A 19,505-nucleotide genomic window follows, 5' to 3' on the forward strand; every position below is an offset into this window, starting at 1 on the left:
GTGCATGGCGTATGGATGAAAGGTTGGTCCTTAAAAATAAGAATGAAAATCACGCAATTAAACTGATCATGCAATAGGTGACAAGCTACCAGTCAAATGACAAGCAGTACCAACAATTCTCATCATATCAATACTGTATTTATTCTAATTATCAATTGCATTCCACAACCACAATGATATGATAGCACTACACTCTTTTCTCAATGTATCTGATACAGATATTACATGCAGAGTTCACTGCTTAGAGCCACATTCCATTTTCACACATTACTGTCCTATTCTCAGTGATCCTGACACAGAGAACATTATTCCACCACATGTGGCATATATTTGGACAGAGTGCGATTAAAGGACCATATTTCCTTTTGGTTTGAGCCGACATTTCCATACCTTTTCGCTAAAACAATATCCGGGCAAAAACCTTTATGATAGCACATCCGTTCGTGATGAGCTGATCAGGTGGCTGACATCGACAGTTGCAGTAAGATGCTATTCAGTACACACATTTTTGGCACAGTAACATGAAGAACTCCGCAAACTCCTATGACCATCATGGTAGGCCTAATGGGGGATGTCGTCCAGTGAGCACTATCCCAGTGGGTGGGTGCTATAATGTAAGAATGGTGCTTGTCTGGATCGATGCACGACGCTAATGCTATGACGCACCTTCTCCCAGGTTGGACAACTTGAGATCAGTTGGGAATAGCAGTCTTATGCATGCACAGAACAATTTCTTTTTTTTTGGGGGGGGGGGGGTTTGGGGTGTTTTTTTTTTTTTTTTTTTTTTGCCTAATAGGCATTTCATTCAATTAGCGTCATAAATCAAAAGCTTGCTGGTATATATCCATCAGACACATCAGATGGATGCTCGCAGTTTAACCACGAATTCTACCTGGTTGGGCTACAGCACCATGATAATAGCTTTACACTTCCAAAAACTGCATATTCCCAAACCAGGCTCACACATACCACCCACAGGACAGTGGGCCAGAGCCATGGCCACCTAGACACTGGAGTCCGGTCAGGGAGGGATTTACTGGAGTGAATATACTGGTAACAATCAGAGAAGAGCACACAAGGCTGATGCATATCTTTATATATGATGATATTAAAGAAATGCAATTTTCCCATCTGCTCAAGTTTTGTCCAGCTGAATACTGTTTACAACATTCAGTTTACCTGAATTATTTACACATGGGGGAGAAATTAACTTGACACTCGTAAGCAAATCTTTGACATTTATTTGCTTCACTTTAGACAGAAGCACCTGACTTCTAGCATATAACAAATCACCATGGTGATAAAAGAATAGTTACCAGGTATTCAGACTGAAAAGTCTGATTAGGAAAGAGAAGTAGCATCTTGTTAAAGCCATCAATTCTTCTTCTCTCTATCTCTTATAAAAGATATAATACAAGCAACACAGTTTTCTAACATCTCAAAACAAATCCAGTGCTCACAGCAAAGCAGGAGTATGAGAGGCTCAAACATTTCCTCAATATTTTCTTCCAGTACACAGAACTCCCCCCCCCCCAAAAAAAAACAAAACAAAACAAAACAAAACAAAACAAAACAAAACAAAACAAAACAAATCATGCAGTACATGTCACTTTCACACAAACCTTGAACATTCCTTCTCCTCTATTCCGCCTTCCATTAAATTCAGATAACGAGTGCTGAATAAACCAACGGCAACCTCTTAATACAAATGCAACTCATACACCTCCACAGATGTCTGGGATAGTGTTTTCATTTTGGCAATAACACCTCAAAATCTAAACTAAATCCCTCTGAAAAGGTATAAGATTGATATAAATCATGCAGTCATATACAGTTTGAAAATGAAATTGAATTCAAATTTAATTAAGCTTTTCAAGTGCAATACGCCAGCACACACATTTGTCCAAGATGAAATCAAACACATTCTGGCAATGGTGCATGGTATATTATGTAATATAATATGCATAAATTAACAATATTTCACAAAGACTTGTTTAAAAATACACTGAATCTCTAAATCACTTTATTTCTTGTACAACAGACAGTCTGGAGAGGGTAGGAAAAAGTGCCTTGATTGCTCTTTTGGATTATAATAACACGTACATAATATAAACACTTCATTTCACAGCTGTACTTTTGTCACAAATTTGTTTTGGAAAGGGAAGACGATTTGCCTACTGATGGTTGCGGGAAAGAAACACCATGATAGTTGAAAATGGGTTGTCATAGAAGTTAGTAGATTACACTAGATACGAAGTGAAATTCCCTTACAATACCCTACAGCTCTCACCATAACTACTGCCATTTAGAATCCATTTTTTCTCTGGCAATGTAACAATCGATGTCTGGGAACACATCTTAAACAAGGAGACTTTCAGAGTCACCACAGAGCATGCTATGGAAATTGACCACACCTTTTTTTCATTGAAACCCATGGCCAGTCGTCATCAAACTTCAGGCCATACATGTCACCAATGAGGTTATGTTTTCCAATCTCTCTACAAGAAGAATTAGACTTGGTATAGAGTGTTCACTACATTGGAGATTGAAACATATTGTAGGATGGCTTCACATACTGTATGTATGAAGGAATATTCCATATCAGCCAATTAAATTATCCTTATGGGTACGTAAAGTACTATCAAGGAACAAGACTTGTACAAAATATACAAGGTGTGCAGATAAATTTCACAAGGGTACCTCAGTACCATATATCTCTTTCTATTTTTAAATATTATTACAAGATATAATCCTCTGAAATACTCCTGATTGCATCTCATTGAATGAGGGAGATACCGCTCATCTCAGCTGGTAGGTCGTGGCCCATCAGCTGCAGCACAGTGGGTGCCACGTCTTGCAGGGATGCGTTGTGGGAAGAAGGGACGGAGAACCTCTTGCTTGAGTTGAACATGCAGAAAGGTACTGGGAGGTGATAAGGAGACGGGAAAATCTCATGTTAGGTTTTTTGTTTGTTTGTTGTTTTTTGTTTTGTTGTTGTTTAGGGGCTGGGGTTTTGTTTTTGTTTTGCTTTTGCTTGTTTTGTTTTGGTTTGGTTTGGTTTGGTTTGGTTTGGTTTGGTTTGGTTTGGTTTGGTTTGGTTTGGTTTGGTTTGGTTTGGTTTGGTTTGGTTTGGTTTGGTTTGGTTTGGTTTGGTTTGGTTTGGTTTGGTTTGGTTTGGTTTGGTTTGGTTTGGTTTGGTTTGGTTCAATTTGGTTTGGTTCAATTTGGTTTAATTTGGTTATGTTTGGGTTGGCTTTCGCTTTGAAAATGACAAAGGTAATGGACTTCACCAGGCAACATGTTATATGTTACAAGAAGAAATGGCAATGAGTGACAAGAATCGTAATGGTGGAACACTGGTGTATTGTGTATTCTGCACACACAATGTGACAAATGGAAAGTTAATGGAGGAATGCTCCATGGAAACACATATCGTCGCTGGGGCGACAAGACCTTGTATCTGAAATTTTGGTGAAAATTACTTTTTGCATTAATGGTCAGTTAAGTGATATCCTGTCCAAATCCTAGCTGTCTTACCCCAAACGTGAAGCCACCGCAACATGTCAAATGAAAGGCTATCCCATTTGATATGGTGCTTTGGCTGCCATGATTTTTCGCTGTCCTGAACATTTGACATTTTGTGGATACAAGGTCTTGTCGCCCCAGAGACGATATGCTGATAATCGCCATGAGGATACAACCAACATAATGCCACAGAATCAGGCAACAGACTTTGCAGTGTAGTGACCCTAATTCCAAGAACAGTTGGATTACTTGGCGTCATAGCGCAATATATGTTTTGAACAATAACCCAAGAGAGAGAAACAAAGCATTAAAATCATGGTTATAAGGTGATAATACACCACATGAACTAAATAATTTAGGACATGGTGGCTGGAGTGAAAAAAAAAGAACTTGGAACATTTGTACGAAATCCAAGTGCAACTGTGGTTTTTACACTGATGAATACATAGTTCACTTGAAGTTTGTATCAGCGAACCTAATGACAAAATGTCTTTCCTGTGTAAATATTGGTGGTAATACAAAGGGTTTTTGGTGAGAGCTTACACATGTATGCGTGGTAGAAGCACTTGGGTAAAGCACACAAATAATTGACTGCAGTTGGATATAGCATTAGATTTACCAATCTCAAGCACATTTTGTTTCAAGAAATTTTAACTTTATTTTTTAATGAGCATCTGAACCAGTTTGGTCTTCCCATCCCCCCCCCCCCCCCACAACAACAAAAAATAAGAATAATAAGATATATTTTTTTAAACTCACCTGAAAAGTCCCTAAACAAAAAATAAAAGTAGGCTATATATTACTGATGGATAACAAGGTATTACCGCTCTCAAGTTTTCTCTTATAATAGATGTCATCAAAATATTTCTACATCTGATACCAAAAAAGTGATGTTTCAAAAGTCTGAAGTGCACTGAACTGTGAATATTTCAATGCATTTGAATTGCAAAAAAAAAAAAAAGTCTGAAAAGTAGGATTAGGGCAGAGTTTAAAAAATTCTGTAATCAGATTATACTCTGAGCTCTCACATCCCTGCTTGGGGCTCACCCACATACCTCTCATTGTTGTGTGCTTGGTGCTGGGGCTACCATCTGGGGCAAGCATGATCTCAGCGTTGCCGTGGTCAGCAGTCACCAGAAAGACGTAGCCATATTTCTTGCATGCTTCCTTCATGGTGTTGATGGCAGCATCTACAAACAATGCATTATCATTCATACAGACTTAATCCTCTGTGTGCTAAGAGTGCCTATTGGCAATGTTAGCAAACCAGTGGCATTGTACATACTGTCCAAAGTCCCTGGCACAGAAAGGCTTGAAGGCCAAAATTGCCAAACGTTGTCTAGATTTAGACCATGGCATATTAAAATGCGTCATATTATCATGCCAGTGCCAGGGCCCCGTTTTATCAAAAGATATAATCCAACTTAGATATCCTTAACACACAGACTGCCATAGACTTATGATAGAAATCAACTTTATAATCAATTTTAACTCTTCATAAAACGGGGCCCTGGTCTGTATCTAGACCATAGTGTCTTTTAGCCCACCATTTGGAAAATGCTCTGTGGTTTAGAGCCTAGTTTAGTCAGTGGTTTAAAAGAGCTGTGGTCTAAATCTAAACCATGTTTGGGAATTTGGACCTAAATGGCCCGAATTCACGAAGGTGGTACAAATGAAACCATGGTTTAAACCATGGAGCGCCAAGTGTCGCACAGAATATTTCATTACGAAATCAGTCATTTTGTCGATGAAATGATTATTTTGTAACGAAATGACAACATTTTGTAACTAAATGAACATTTCGTCCATGAAATTATAATTTCGTTAACGAAATGGTTATTTTGTTGACGAAATGACCAATTTCGTTACGAAATATTCCGTGCGGCACTTGGCGCTCCATGGTTCTTGTCCATGGTTTAAACCATGGTTTCATTTGTACCACCTTCGTGAATTCGGGCCAATGTGTATAATTTCATGAGCATGAAAAGCAGAAGAATAAAATCAATAAGAACTGAAATGTCAGTCCTCACCCTTTCAACAAAAGTTGGGTTATGTCAAAATGAAGTATGTTCTATTCATATTATTGATTCTTTATAAATCCTAGAAGCCACAAAGAACTCCTCAGAAAACCTATTATGAATAGCTGCATCAAAGTGCATAATTTATATCCATCTCGGCTGTATGGTTTACAAGTATGTACTAAACAAATTACAATCAGTTGCACCTCAATCTCTGCAAAACAGGGTCAAGCTCACATCACATCACATATATTTAACATAACTCATGTCATCCTCTGTGGAACACTCAGATGGTCTAAATCAGTTTCAATATATAGCTTCCACCCTCCCTCAAAAATATAAAACATTACTTTTCTGTCTTATTGTCAAGGTACCTCTGTAGTGCAAATTCTAGGATCGTTAATATGATTATGATGACGACAATGACAAAGACAACCGTGATGGTGGTGGTACTGATGATGAGGAGGAGGAGGTTGAGGAGAAGGAGGAGGAGGAGAAAGATGAAAAGGAGGAGTTTCAACATACCTGTTGCCTCACAAGCCGTGATGGTTGCCTCATACACACCGGTGTGGCCCACCATGTCGGGTGGAGCCAGGTTGCACATCACAAATGGGTACTTTTGGGTCTTTACTGTGGCAGCAACCTGCAGTCACCATAAAAATACAGGAAGTAGAACATGTACCATGATTAAAAGCAACGACTAATAGCAAACAACAGCTCCGCTTAAAAATAACAAGTCAGAAATTACCCAGGTTGCAAATGATATGTAAGAGCATTTCCAAGTTTTGCCAATTTGCAAACTGGACAAAAAGCCAGGTCACATGTATGGCTGATGGCATCTACCAGGTAATGCCACCACAAACATAACCAACATGAAGCATTAATCTCGAGATCATTCACTACATAACAAAGTGTCACATGATACAAAATAACTCCATTCAGTTCGTTGTCAGTTGGGAGCTAGACAGGTGGAAACATTGCACACAAGCCAAAGAGTCAAATTGTTCGCTGTTTAACTGTCAATATGCTTTAGTGACTTAGTATATTGAGTTTGATGAGGGAGATGTACAATAATTTGTATTGGTCAGGAATAAGAAGTAAGAATAAGGATAAGTGGTGTGAACTTCTCACCTCATCTGCAACACCTTGTACACTCATTTCAGGTTGGAGGTCATAGGTCGCGACCTTTGGTGAGGCTACCATTTTCCTATCTTCTCCGTCAAACTGCATTTCCCTGCCTCCGTTAAAGAAGAATGTGACGTGTGCGTACTTCTCGGTCTCTGACATGGGAGAGATTTAATATACCATAAATTTTGAAGAACTGGACTGATTTTGATGGTCCTTATAACCCCACATTATTCTCAGAACTGTGACTTGTCGTATTCGCTCAGTGTCAGGGCTTGACATAATGAATGCAATCACCAGTTCCATGACATTTGCCTCTATGACAACTGCTCACATGAAATATCTGCTTGCTAGGCCAAACACAAACTACAATAAGATATGTACCCACAAACATAACCCTAACCCTAATCCTAATCCTCATATCAAACTAAACCTAAAACCCTATCACAACCATAACCCTAACCCTAAGTCCTTGGAGAAAATAAGAAGGGAACAATTGTCGGATGAGCAAATGTTGTGTCAAAAAAAAATCACCATATGCAATGAAATATATACATTCCTGAATGCTGTCACTAAAAAGAATTAAACATTTTCTATCAACCTGTAAAGCATCTCAATCAGCCACAACCTTGATAAGGCTACTGAGCAAGCATTATTACCATTCAAATGAGCACACTGAATTATGCACCCAGGGGACTGCGCATGCTCGATGCAATTTCCAGAGTGCCATTGTAAAAAAAACACTTGTATCTTTGACTTTGAAGGAGGCAAACGTTGGGTAAATTCGGGACATTACGGCACTTCTACATTCTGCATTACTGCATTTCTAGCATAAATGCTTCTAGGAAAGGTTACATGGCTTTCAAAAACAGAATGATTTTCAAAAGTGCTCATGCATTGCTGTCTCAGAATAATGTGGCATACAGGGGGTTTAAACTGTGGCACACAAAATGTCTGTTCCCAAGTTACGCATTTTTGAACATTTTTTCAGTGCCACCATCGATGGATGAAAAGACCACTACAGCTTAAGATGCCACATGCATACAGGGATATGAAGAAAATATAAAGAGAATTCAACACAAGTTCACTTTTCTCGCATGACAAAACAGCACTTGACTTGCCTCTTTCAGAAGGCAGGGGAAAGAATATTACCCTTAACATACATCAGTAACAAGCTGAGGGCATGAGAACTTTTTTTCTTTTAAATGACAATTTGAGGAATTCTCTAAGTTATGTTTTTATCATATCATTCTACACGTGTGACGCCAAAAACTGTATTTTAGTCTTCTTATCCAGCAGTGACTGCACGTAAATTTTACAAATTCATAACTTTTGAACGGATTATCTGATTTTCCTCAAACTCTCACTGATGTGTTCTACTGATATTGCTGCACTCACTCAATCCACATGCCTTTAATGGTGAACTTGTCCTTACAAAGAAACCAAGGGAGTTGCATGAGCAAGTGTGATTGTTCTTTCTCACCTGCACAATGGTACTGAGGGATCTTCTTGCCGGCCAGCCACTCTGCCAGTACATTCTTGGGTTCCTCGGGGGGAAAGATGACCGGTAGACCGAAGTCAGCCTTGTACTCCGTCATACAGGTCACGCTCTGTGTATCCAGGAAGTAGGGAGGAGGAGGGAGAAGACATTTTTAGATGCTGAACAGCGAGTGTGCATAACACACTACATCAAACTATGAAACTCTCTCTGTTAAGAGAAACCAGACAGGTGTTAGCGAGAAGGAGTGGACTCTCTTCGCAATTTGTGCAAATTTACATGTAAGTTCTACTGCATGACAATGGAATGCTTAGCATTTTACTGGCTTTGATGTTCCATGCCCAAGCCCCTCTTTGATGCAGTTTGAATATGGAGACCAAAGAGATTCTTGATTTTAGCAATTTCAAGCTGTATTTCACAGGAAATTCTGAAATTATGCATGGAACGGAATAAATCCTCTCACTTTTTCTTCAAATCTTCTTATTATCAATACCCTGTGACTGCTAAAAGAAAAATTAGCACCTCTCAAAAAGTTAACATTAAACCATCTTCAGCACATTAAATGTATAATTTAGTTCACCAGGTTAAGCAATTAAATGTTAAATCTGTCGGATAAAGTAATTGGCTAACATGTATTTTTGCATGTTCTAAAAACCAAGTTAAATCTCCAACACATGCAGAAAATATGATCTTACAATGTCTTTTGGTACGACAGCTGTATCAAAGTTCCGTTGGATGGCGAACGCTTCAACTATCTGCCTCATTCTGTCCGCCCTGAAGTCGATGAAGACCAGAGTGTCGCCATCTTGGATGCAGCCCTCGCTGTCAACGATGATGGGCGTCAGGAACTCATCAGTCTGTCTCTCACTACCTTCCTTGTTGTACCTTGACTGCACCAGCTATATGAATTCAAGATGAAGTGATACCTTAGTTAAACATTCACTGTGTTTGGTGGGAGGTGGTTTTTACGGTACACCATGTATTCTTTCTTGGATGTGTGTGTGTGTGGTCCTGAAAAGAACCTTCTCAATTTTGACACTTCGGTATAAGCTTGTTCTTACTGTCTTTGGGAGATGACGGTAAGACAATAAGATCGTGCTTACCAAAATGTCGAGAGGGAGTAGATCCTTTTCAAAACCACACTCAAATCCAAGAAAGAATACATGTGACCATGCATCACAAAACCAACAAAAAGTGGCATACCCCAATTTTACACAAGGACTCAAAACAGGTAAAGGGACAACTTAGTCTATCTTTTAGGTTTTTACAATTTCTGAAAGAGCAATTCTTCTTCTACAGAAGTCTAAAATTGAGTTAATAAAACCAACAGGAAACTCTGTTGCATTTTTTCAGGTTTTCTAGAGCAACAATTTTTGTAGTATAGTGTCACTAAGTATGCCTAAGAGCCCCTTATCATTTCTTAAAACCCTTCACACTCTCTGCACGTCTAACTCTAGTTTCTATTGACAAAAATGATGCCACTGCTCTGAAAATTTATAAGTTATAAATAGAATGTGCTCAATGACTGGAAAATATCAGCCTGATCTGATAATCCAATCATTGTTGTCGCTACTGAGTTTTACATCCTGTTTTTTGTCCCATTCATTACACAGAACTTGGCAAAATTAAGCACATTATCATAATTATTATTATCATTTATTCAGCCAAATGAAAATAACACTAACAGTTACATAGGCCCTAACGTACATTCACATGAAAATGGAACAGTTGACGTACATTGTATAACACAAATAATATGACTAGGGAAGCAACACATGGGCTAGGGCTCACAAAAATAATTATTACTGTCATCCTAAACTTCAAAACCTCTTTTCTCAGTTAATACTTTGCCAATGTGTGTACTTTCTGTTCATTATCTAGATAGATTAGGTAAGTCCAAAAATATTGATTTATCATTTTAAAGGTATTAGCCCACATGTGTAAACCTGCAGCAATTGGTCTCATAGTTAGCATGGAGTTTGGGTAAGATTGCAGTAACACCTTTGCAAAATTTCGTTCCAATTAGTCCATTACTTTCATGAAAATAAATGAAAATGCACCGTATGCATGCGTATAATGCTCGCTAGCTCCGGTCCACGTACATACTACATGCATGTGATACATGTGTAAGTTACATGTATGTAGCTAACTATACACAGCCCAGTCGCTGTACATGTACGTCGCGACGTACCTATGTACAGCGACTGGGCTGCGTATAGTTAGTACATAGCTAGCCCGCGCTCGTAATTCAAATTTGGGTCGGGTTGACCCGGTTTGAAAATTGATTTTAAAATGATGATTTTCTCTCTTTTATCGAATGGTATAGACAAAGAGCAACAGGTGAGGTATGTTACTGTTATAACTTGTACTTGAAGTCATATTGGACCTGTTTTAAGCAGTTTTGATTTTCGTGGGTTTGCAAATGTGGGCTAATACCTTTAAAGCTTAAAATCTGCCCTGAACTAAAAGCCATGCCTGGCAACTTTTTTGTTGATTTTGTGATGCAGGGTCACAAATGGTGTACTGTGAAACCACCGACCACTAAACGTTCTAACATAAAAACCTTCAAAGAAAATGCACTGTGCGTTGTACACTGCAGGGTACACACACTGAAGTGCTTTCTTTACCTATTAGCACAGATGTCTGGAAACTATCAGTAACTGTCAATGAATGCAGATTACCTAATCTCTCTAATCCCTTTTGTGCCACAATACAACCTTCCTGTTGGACTGAGGTATGCTGCTACACCTGAATGGGTTTGCTCATTTACCACTAGGTCATGTCTGAATGAGTTCCTGACTGTGTAGGAAAAGCCTGGTACAGTTTGCTAAATCCCATGGACACATAAAGGTTAACTGACCCAAGAATTAACTGACTGCTTTACAATGAAATTGTCTTTTATCAACAAAAGAAGCTGTTCAACATCTGATCAAGACACACCTAATCCAATGAGTAAACCAATCATTATCGGAAACCTAAAACTGAAGCAGCCAACATAATATCCATGCATGCCCAGATACCAACATAAAGCATAGGAAGGGACCACATGACAGAATACAAAGGTATGACCAGTAATGCCTTGATTCGTTTGACTTTATATACTGTAGCTAAAGAGATCAAATCAAAATTTGTGGAAACAACATAGCATCATACAGACTAAATTTCTACAATAACTACACTACAGTCTGTAATTTCATTTGAACATTTGATAACGCATGTACCAGGTAATTGTCAAGTGGATTAGCGATAGCATTTGTATTTTCCCTGAATATCAATATACATGCAGAGTAGCTTACATGATTAAACTGGCTACATTGAAAATTACACTGTGAGAGAATGAAACCATGAGAAAACTGATATACTGAGTATTCTTACGTGTATGACATTGTCCCTGGTAACCGATTCCCCAATGCCTTGGACAAGTCCCTCGTAGGCAATCTTGATCCTGTCATTCCTCTTGTCCCTATCCATGGCATAGTAACGACCCATCACTGTTGCAAGGGTGCCGTACTTAATCTCGTCCAAATAGTCCAGGGTCTGCTTCAGGTACGTAACTAATAACAGAGGCAAGGTTATGGCTTAGTTTCATACATAATCACATGTAATTAAACAGATCAAATGACACAGATCAAATTCACAAATCGATTTGTGAATTGATTGCAACCTTGGCATGAGTGTATATAGTGTAACAGGGTGCACAGACTAATCGATTGATCAATGCATTAGATTACTTGTGTATATCGTACAACACCTAAAAAGATTCTAGCTATCCAATTGGTTGATTGCTAATCACGTGATAGGCAGTAAAAAGTACCATTGCATGTTGTTGCTGTTGAGCTGTGCAATTTCAGTAGAGAAAAATATATACTGTATATCAAGAGGCTGACATCCCCAATAGGTGATTTTTGTAACACATTCAAATTTTATGCATACCTCTTAAACAGAGATTATCATTGACAAACTGAAAGCTTGTCCGAGGCCTGTCCAACATAGCAACAAGTTATATAGCAAACTGGATTCAAGCAAATTGAATTTCATTGAAGAAGAGCAGGTCAATGGTAAGGGGGGGGGGGGTGGGGGAGGGGGGGGAATGTACTGTACCACACTACAATGTACAGCCATTTATATTTCAAAAAAAATTAAAGGGAACGTAAACCCAAATAGCAATGTGGATTGAGTGAAAGCAGCAACATTAGTAGAACAAACCAGTGAAAGTTTGAGGGAAATCGGACAATCAATGCAAAAGTTATGAATTTTTAACATTTTGGTGTTGGAACAGCTGGATGAGGAGACTACTAGAGGTTATGACGTATGAGATGACAACAGTACAAAGAAAATATAAAGAAAATTCAACAAAAATTAACTTTTCTAGCATTATGAAAGAGCTCTTGACTAACCACTTTCAGAAAGCAATGTGGATAATTGCTACCCTTAACATATGTCAGTATCAAGTTGATGGAATTTGTAATTTTCATGAAAAATGAATTTTTGTGGAATTTTCTTTATATTTTCTTTATATTGTTGTCCACTCTTACATCATCATCTCTAGTAGTCTCCTCATCCAGCCATTCCAACACCAAAACTTTAAAAATTCATAACTTTTGCATCGATTGTCCGATTTTCCTCAAACTGTCACTGATATGTTCTACTAATGTTAATGCTCTCACTCAATCCACATTGCTCTTTGGGTTTATGTTCCCTTTAAAATAAAAGATTGTCATTTCTGTACTACACCCAAGAATCCATGTAGACTACATCCACTGACGTCCGAGGTGTTGCATAAAACAAATAGTGCATGGTCTTCACGTTTGCAATGAAACAAGATTTCGCACTCGGTGCAAGATGAGGCGCACTATTCAACTCCACTTCACCTCATTACATACAGTGGCTAATCTTCCATCTCCTGCAAAATACAGTATCTTGTACCATCACACTCGTGACCATTCACTATTTGTATGACTACTATTTACATTGTTTCAAAGCAAATGCATGCAGTATAAGATTGATTGTGTTAATTTGAAATTATAAGTAAAAAATAGAGCAAAGAAAATGGGATTCCATCGGGCTTGAAACCCGGGACATCCAGACTGCTAAAGCGGTTTTCTACTGACTGAGCTAAAGGTCTCGCTTAAAATCCTGATCAAATCCCCACCCCCTTTTTTTTTTTTGCTCAATTTTTTACTTATAAATTACATACATTTCTGGGCAGTTTTGTTTGTTTGGGTTTGTTTATTTCAAATTATCACACAGAAGAGCATGTTTCAGTATTCACAAGTAATTCATGCATTTCTGACTAGCGTCAGTGTAGCGCCATCCAAAGCTGCTCTGAGGGTCTTACCTCCGCTTGTTGGACTAGTGTCGCGCCCGTCGCTGAAGAAATGGACATAGGACTTGGGCACGCCGGCATCCTTGGCGCCTGACAGAAGAGCAAATAGGTGTCGGATGTGAGAGTGGACACCACCATCACTCACCTGTGTTGGAGAGAGGGAAACAATAGAATTGGATACAAGATTTACACATAGCCAAGGTGTTTTTAGTTAGCAGTAGCTTTGAAAGCTTCAGTCATCCACTATCAAAGAATACATACAGTCAATCTTGTCCAAATCCACCTTGCACAAGTCACATAATTGGCCAAGTCAAAGGAGAATTCTACCCCAGATGGTTACAAACATGTGTTCATTCTACAGTGTGAGTTAACATTCATGTAAGTCAAGGGATATTTTCAAGTCCCTTGGGATTTGACTCAAGCAGGTTGACTCCAGGTTTTTTGTTGTACGTTTCTACATCGCTTTAAACTGGAACTCTAAAAAGCATCCTAAAATTTGCAAATAAAACCTTAAATGAAAGCTCTGCAGGCCTATTGTGGCATGGAAAAAAGGTAGAAAATAATGTTAACCTTCACTTTGCCCATAATCTGAAGTGCTTTCATGGCAGAATATTGCCTCATGATTTGACGACGTCACAAGTGGCCTGCACCAACTTACGCATGTGTAAATCGCGCTGATGTACTTTCATATCCACTTAGACAGCTCCAATTCCTCAAAGCCATATTGCACCAAATTAACAGAAAATACTTAATAGCTCATCTCCAAACACTCATGCAAATTTGAAATCATTTATCAGGAACTGATGATACTGATGACAAGTTACATATCGTCGCTCAAAACTCACTGTCACTCTTCCCAAGCTTTGCTGCGTACGCTGCTTGCACAATCTGAAATTTAAAAAAAAAAAAATCTGCATCAGAAATTGATATTCCATGTCCTCAACATATTCAAACCTATGGGAAACAGCTTCAAATTTAATTCTAAAAGTAACGATGGTCAATGGCGGCAGCAAGTCAATTTCCTACTCAAATTACAGCCAGGTGACAGCATTCTGGTATGTACATGTATACGTATGTACAGGAGTGCGTGTACTGTCCAGCAGGCCAACCTCGCAGCAGCGCCTGTTCAATCAGTCAGCAAAAGGGGCGCACTGGCAAGTCACATTGATGCATGTACTGTACATCATGTAGCATGCAATGCACGGTCAAGGTCTACTGCATGGTATGCCATTAGTGCAATAGGTGTAACAAAAGCAAGGGAAAAATACAATAACAGCAACTAACAACCCTTCTCAATTCCATGTATACTAAACCCCAGTATTACTGGGGTCAAGTCAAGACTCATCATTGTGTCTCCTCGGGAACTGTTCATCATTATCATCATCACAGTCATCCAGCTTGCTCGGCCCGCCCCTGCTCATGTAACTATATGAAGCTGCAGCAAACGCACCAGCAGCAGCGTATTGGCTGTTTACCTTCTGCTTCACGATCAAAATCACCTAAATGGCTGTCAGTACTGCTTGAATTTTCGGACGTTTCCTCCTACCTCCTCTTTGCTAAATGCCACTTCAAAATTCAAATCAAGAATGTTGTCTTCCATTTTCCTTCAAGAAATAGTTTGGGAACGAGTTACGCTACACAATCTGTGCAGGAAGCACTGCTTGCACCCGCTGGCCCTTGGAGCACGCAGCTGGCTGGCAGAGAGCTCAAGCCACTTGTGACATCATCAAAATGAGGCCAATATTCTTGGTAAAAGAAAGACATGTGACGACTCATATTTTTGCTGAATCTTATTCATAATTTCTCATTCTGCACAAGGTATGATATTTCCAGTGTAAACATATCAAATACTGTATGACAAAGATGAAAATTATTTAGGTTCCAATTTATGATATGCAGCAGTTCCATGGTACCTCTAAAGTCCACATCATCTCAAGATTACAATGGCTTGGTATTCTTTGGTAAGTGTGTCCAGGTACTTACATGGTACCTTGGATAGGTTTGACAGTTTGTTTGTTTTGTTTTGTTTTTTAATTTGATACAGTGCACTCCCATTATATTTGCTCCCGTGCCTGTGTTCACAAAAAAATGCAAAAACATGTCTGTTTGTGTCGTTAAAAAATGAAACAAACTCAGTTACTGAAATATATACCGTAATGGGAACCTAGCTGTGTCAGTTTGACCTAAAAGTCTTCAAAAATCTTGCCACACATATTCATAGGATATTCTCAGTTTAAACCAGATTCAGAAGACGGTGGCCACTTGAAGTGGACATTTTCTCGCAAATTACAATTTACAACTCAACTGGACAAAGGTAACATCAAACTATAAGTTGGCCTCAAAACAGATATGAAATCATCACGAACCAATCCAAGAAAATGTAGTCTGCCATTCCCCAAGTTTGCCCGCTGGCAGGCGTCGACAAAGGCCGGCCGGCTGAACAGCGACTTGTCCTTGATTGATAGATCAATTTTGACGATGCTCTGGTACATGGCGCGGCCAGCACCAATGGTCAGGTGACCAACTTCGCTGTTACCCATCAGCCCTGCAGGAAGGCCAACGGCCAACCCCGAGGCATCAAGTGATACGAACTCTCCATCTGACTGGCAGAGTTCGTCCATCACAGGAGTCTTAGCATTAAGGATAGCATTGCCTGCAAACGAAAAGGAAAAGGGTAATTATCTTATCAATTTTATTAAAACGTATGATGCAACTGTCCAAATGCAGATCAATTTCACAAAAGTTTCGTTTTTGATTTTATCATCACATCACATCACCGTAGAGCACGAGGTCAATCCTCTTTGCGTTATATTGTTTATCTTATAAAATATATCACTTGTACATAACAAAAAAGTATTTAAAAAAAAAGAAATAATCTAGATGTGTCACTGTTAAAAGTGTTTCATTTCATCAGACACTGCTATGTACCATTTTCCTGTACTGTTATAGAGCAATATGCACATTATTCAGCCATAGCCATTCATGATGCCCGACTGATATAATCTATAGAAGTAAAATAGGTTAGAAGCACCTTCATACAATATTCTCTTGTGCCAGAGATATTGAGCAATTATTTACTCACCCTTTGGGTCATCACAGATACCCCATCCATCAATCACTACAAGGCAGACATTCATTGTGGCACGTTTTGCTGGCTGGCAGGATCCCCTACAGGTATAAACACAAAAGAGATCAAAATGGCACTAATGAAATGCCTAAACTTCTGAATCACATTTACACGTCCACCTATTCTGAATCAATGATCCCTTATAACAATAACAATTGTCACTGAAAAGCTTCTGTTAGAAACGTAAGCTCAACAGGCTTGCCAGCCATTTCTGCATTACACCCTTTAGTACACCAATAACCAGGACATTCACTCAATGCTCAAAAATGGCTTTCATTGCCACTTGGGTGATGCAGCAATAAACTTAATCAGACTAGCTTTTCTGTTCCTTCTTACTTTTTCCTATTCCTCAATAGTGCCTTTTGATAATGACACTTGCAATGCCGGTTTTACAATAATTGCACACGGTTTGGGAGTACATGTAGAACCATCAGGTGTGGTTGGTGGCTGCAACTGACGTGATGACATCGGTCAATGTCTTTTGGTTGTAGTCTATTTCCAAGGTTGTAATTGCCAATACACAGAACAATGTCCTCTGTCTGTACACAAACGCATAGGGTAAAACCCCCCAATTTTCAGACACTAAAGCATTTTTGCAATATTTGTTCAACTCAAATAATACTCTACAAAATTATATAATAATGTATGTTAAATACACCAACCCACTTTTTCCCAATATTGATTTTGTTAAATACATCATAAAATTTCACAGAATCTCAAAATATTATCACTTTGTCAATTCCCCAAAATTCAGACACGCGCGCAATGTCAATACGCATACAAGGCCGCTGAAAAATGAGCACGCACTATACCTTGTCGGCGCAAGGTTGCATCGGGGACGTTGCGGCGCCTGTTGGTGTCCGAATTTTGGGGACTCTGCACTTGCATTCAGCTCCGGTACATTTATTCACTGCATCGGCAGGTACGGAGATTTTGTTTTTCTTTTGTGTTTTTGAGGATACCATCACACTCTGAGCTTGTGATAAGCGAAAAATCTTGTAACAGAATGGCGTAATTTTTCAATTTCTAGCGCTTTTTCGGCGACCCCAATTCTTTAAACGGGACCCAATTCACGCGCACTTTGGAAAAGTTGCGGCAATTCTGCGTTTTTGACGGCAAACTATGGGATTTTAGATGGATTTTTTTAGGCGACTCAGTCACTTTCCTGTGGTGAACGAGTGTGCAAGTATGTGAAATGATGTGATATGCGTGTGTTGTGACTGTAGAATTTGCTGGCTTGTAAGTTGTGATAAGTAATAGTCACCAGTATTAGTAATACATGTAAGTGTCCAGATTTTGGAGGCCGGCCGAAAATTGGGGGTTTTACTCTAGCCCATCAGTCGTACAGTAGGTTTTCTATAAATCTATGACTATGTCAAACCTACATGTATGCTATGGCATGCATTTAAACATTTGTTGGCGGTTGAATTATGCCACGGGGAGGTCGAACCTTGGCATTCTTGCTTTATTTGGCCTTTATTTCGCTTTACGTTTAAAACATACACACACACACACACAACAAAATGACACAAAATGAGGTCCCAAACCACCCAACCATCCGGCCAAGCCACCACCACCGCATGCACATGATGACCGCTCGGGTCATGACTGCTCGGGTCATCATGTTCTCCGGAGCATGATGATCATGCAGCTGTCCTAGTCCGGAGTGCAGTGACCAGCTTCAAATATGGCAATGCAGCAAGGCTAGTACTGTAGCACTGGGACCGTGGTACCACACCGGCTGGTACGGTGTGACCCCCCCCCCCCCCCCCCCCCCCCACCCAAGTTGAAATCAGGTTAGCAGCATCGTGAACAGTATATAGAGTCTAACGTTAGAATTTCTGAATACGCATTAGGCCTAACGTTACGTTACTGCCATACTAGTAGTAGACTCTAGTATTCTGTTTAGGCCTACTGCCACTGGCTCTGGCTCCCTGGCCTCTTGTTAGACGTAACGTTTGATCTCTATCACTTCAGAATAGTAAATCTGCCAAGTAATACTACAATGACTATTTACAGATTTATGATATTCCTAGATAACAAGACATGCGACTAAAATCTCACTTACTCAGCAAATATAGTCCCTCTTCGTAGAGAACCAGATTCAGTACTCGCTTGGCCCCAGTCGCCTTAGTCCCAGGTACTGGGTCATCGGTGGTGACGTGAATGAGCTATGAGATGCCGTAACACACGTTCATTACCATTGGAAATGCCTGCACGTACGTCGCTCCACTTGGACGATTTCTTCGGAATCGATCGATCTACCAGCGTCTTTTTACTACATACACATGAAGTATGTGCATGGCATGTGCGTGATCGGCCCACTTCATTGGATCGACCCTGTGGTATTGATAGCGATTTGGTCTACAGAGGGCGCCCGTCAAATTTGTAGGGAATAATAACAAGAGCTCAGCCTGCGTTCACGACTTCTTACGGTTTCAGGGACAAAAATTGTGAATCTATAATCGAATGTGGACCGTGGTGAAAAGTATGTCGTATCACAATAAAGTACTAGTATTATATGGATTCTTTTATCAGACAAAGCTTACCATCCTCATCACAAAATATTTACGAGTGCCCTCTGCGTGTGTGTTTTCTATTACCTGTAATCGTGTATAGTGCTGTACTCAATGGCATCCAACATACCGTGAACATCAGAACAATAAGGAATATACTAGTAATATTTTATCGTCAATTTTGTTTCCATATGATTTTTCTGCTTTATTTTCTCTCTTTCTGTTTGCCTACCATACCGTGCTTTTTAAACTTATTTGACGGTGGTATATGAATTGCATTTTTATCAAACAAAACATTAGATTAATTTGCACCTCCTAAGTTTGGCAAAGAGAATCAGCGTTCCCCAATTATTCTTTGTCGTTTTCGCAC

General features: G+C 39.3%; 1 protein-coding gene across 1 annotated transcript; it reads right to left on the reverse strand.

Annotated features, from left to right (window-relative positions):
* Positions 1-116: 116 nt before the first annotated feature.
* LOC140241623 (2,3-bisphosphoglycerate-independent phosphoglycerate mutase-like) lies at positions 117-18,776 on the reverse strand. Its single transcript, XM_072321362.1, has 11 exons — positions 18,688-18,776; positions 16,575-16,660; positions 15,859-16,145; positions 13,505-13,637; positions 11,542-11,720; positions 8,862-9,065; positions 8,152-8,278; positions 6,675-6,823; positions 6,069-6,186; positions 4,581-4,715; positions 117-2,922 (listed from the first exon to the last, which is right to left on the reverse strand). Exons 2-11 carry the CDS (start codon positions 16,627-16,629, stop codon positions 2,777-2,779), a joined length of 1,533 nt encoding a protein of 510 aa, XP_072177463.1. The 5' UTR covers positions 16,630-16,660; positions 18,688-18,776; the 3' UTR covers positions 117-2,776.
* Between the last annotated feature and the right edge of the window lie 729 nt (positions 18,777-19,505).

This window comes from Diadema setosum, chromosome 18 (assembly GCF_964275005.1).
Source record: "Diadema setosum chromosome 18, eeDiaSeto1, whole genome shotgun sequence".
Taxonomy (NCBI): Eukaryota; Metazoa; Echinodermata; class Echinoidea; order Diadematoida; family Diadematidae; genus Diadema; species Diadema setosum.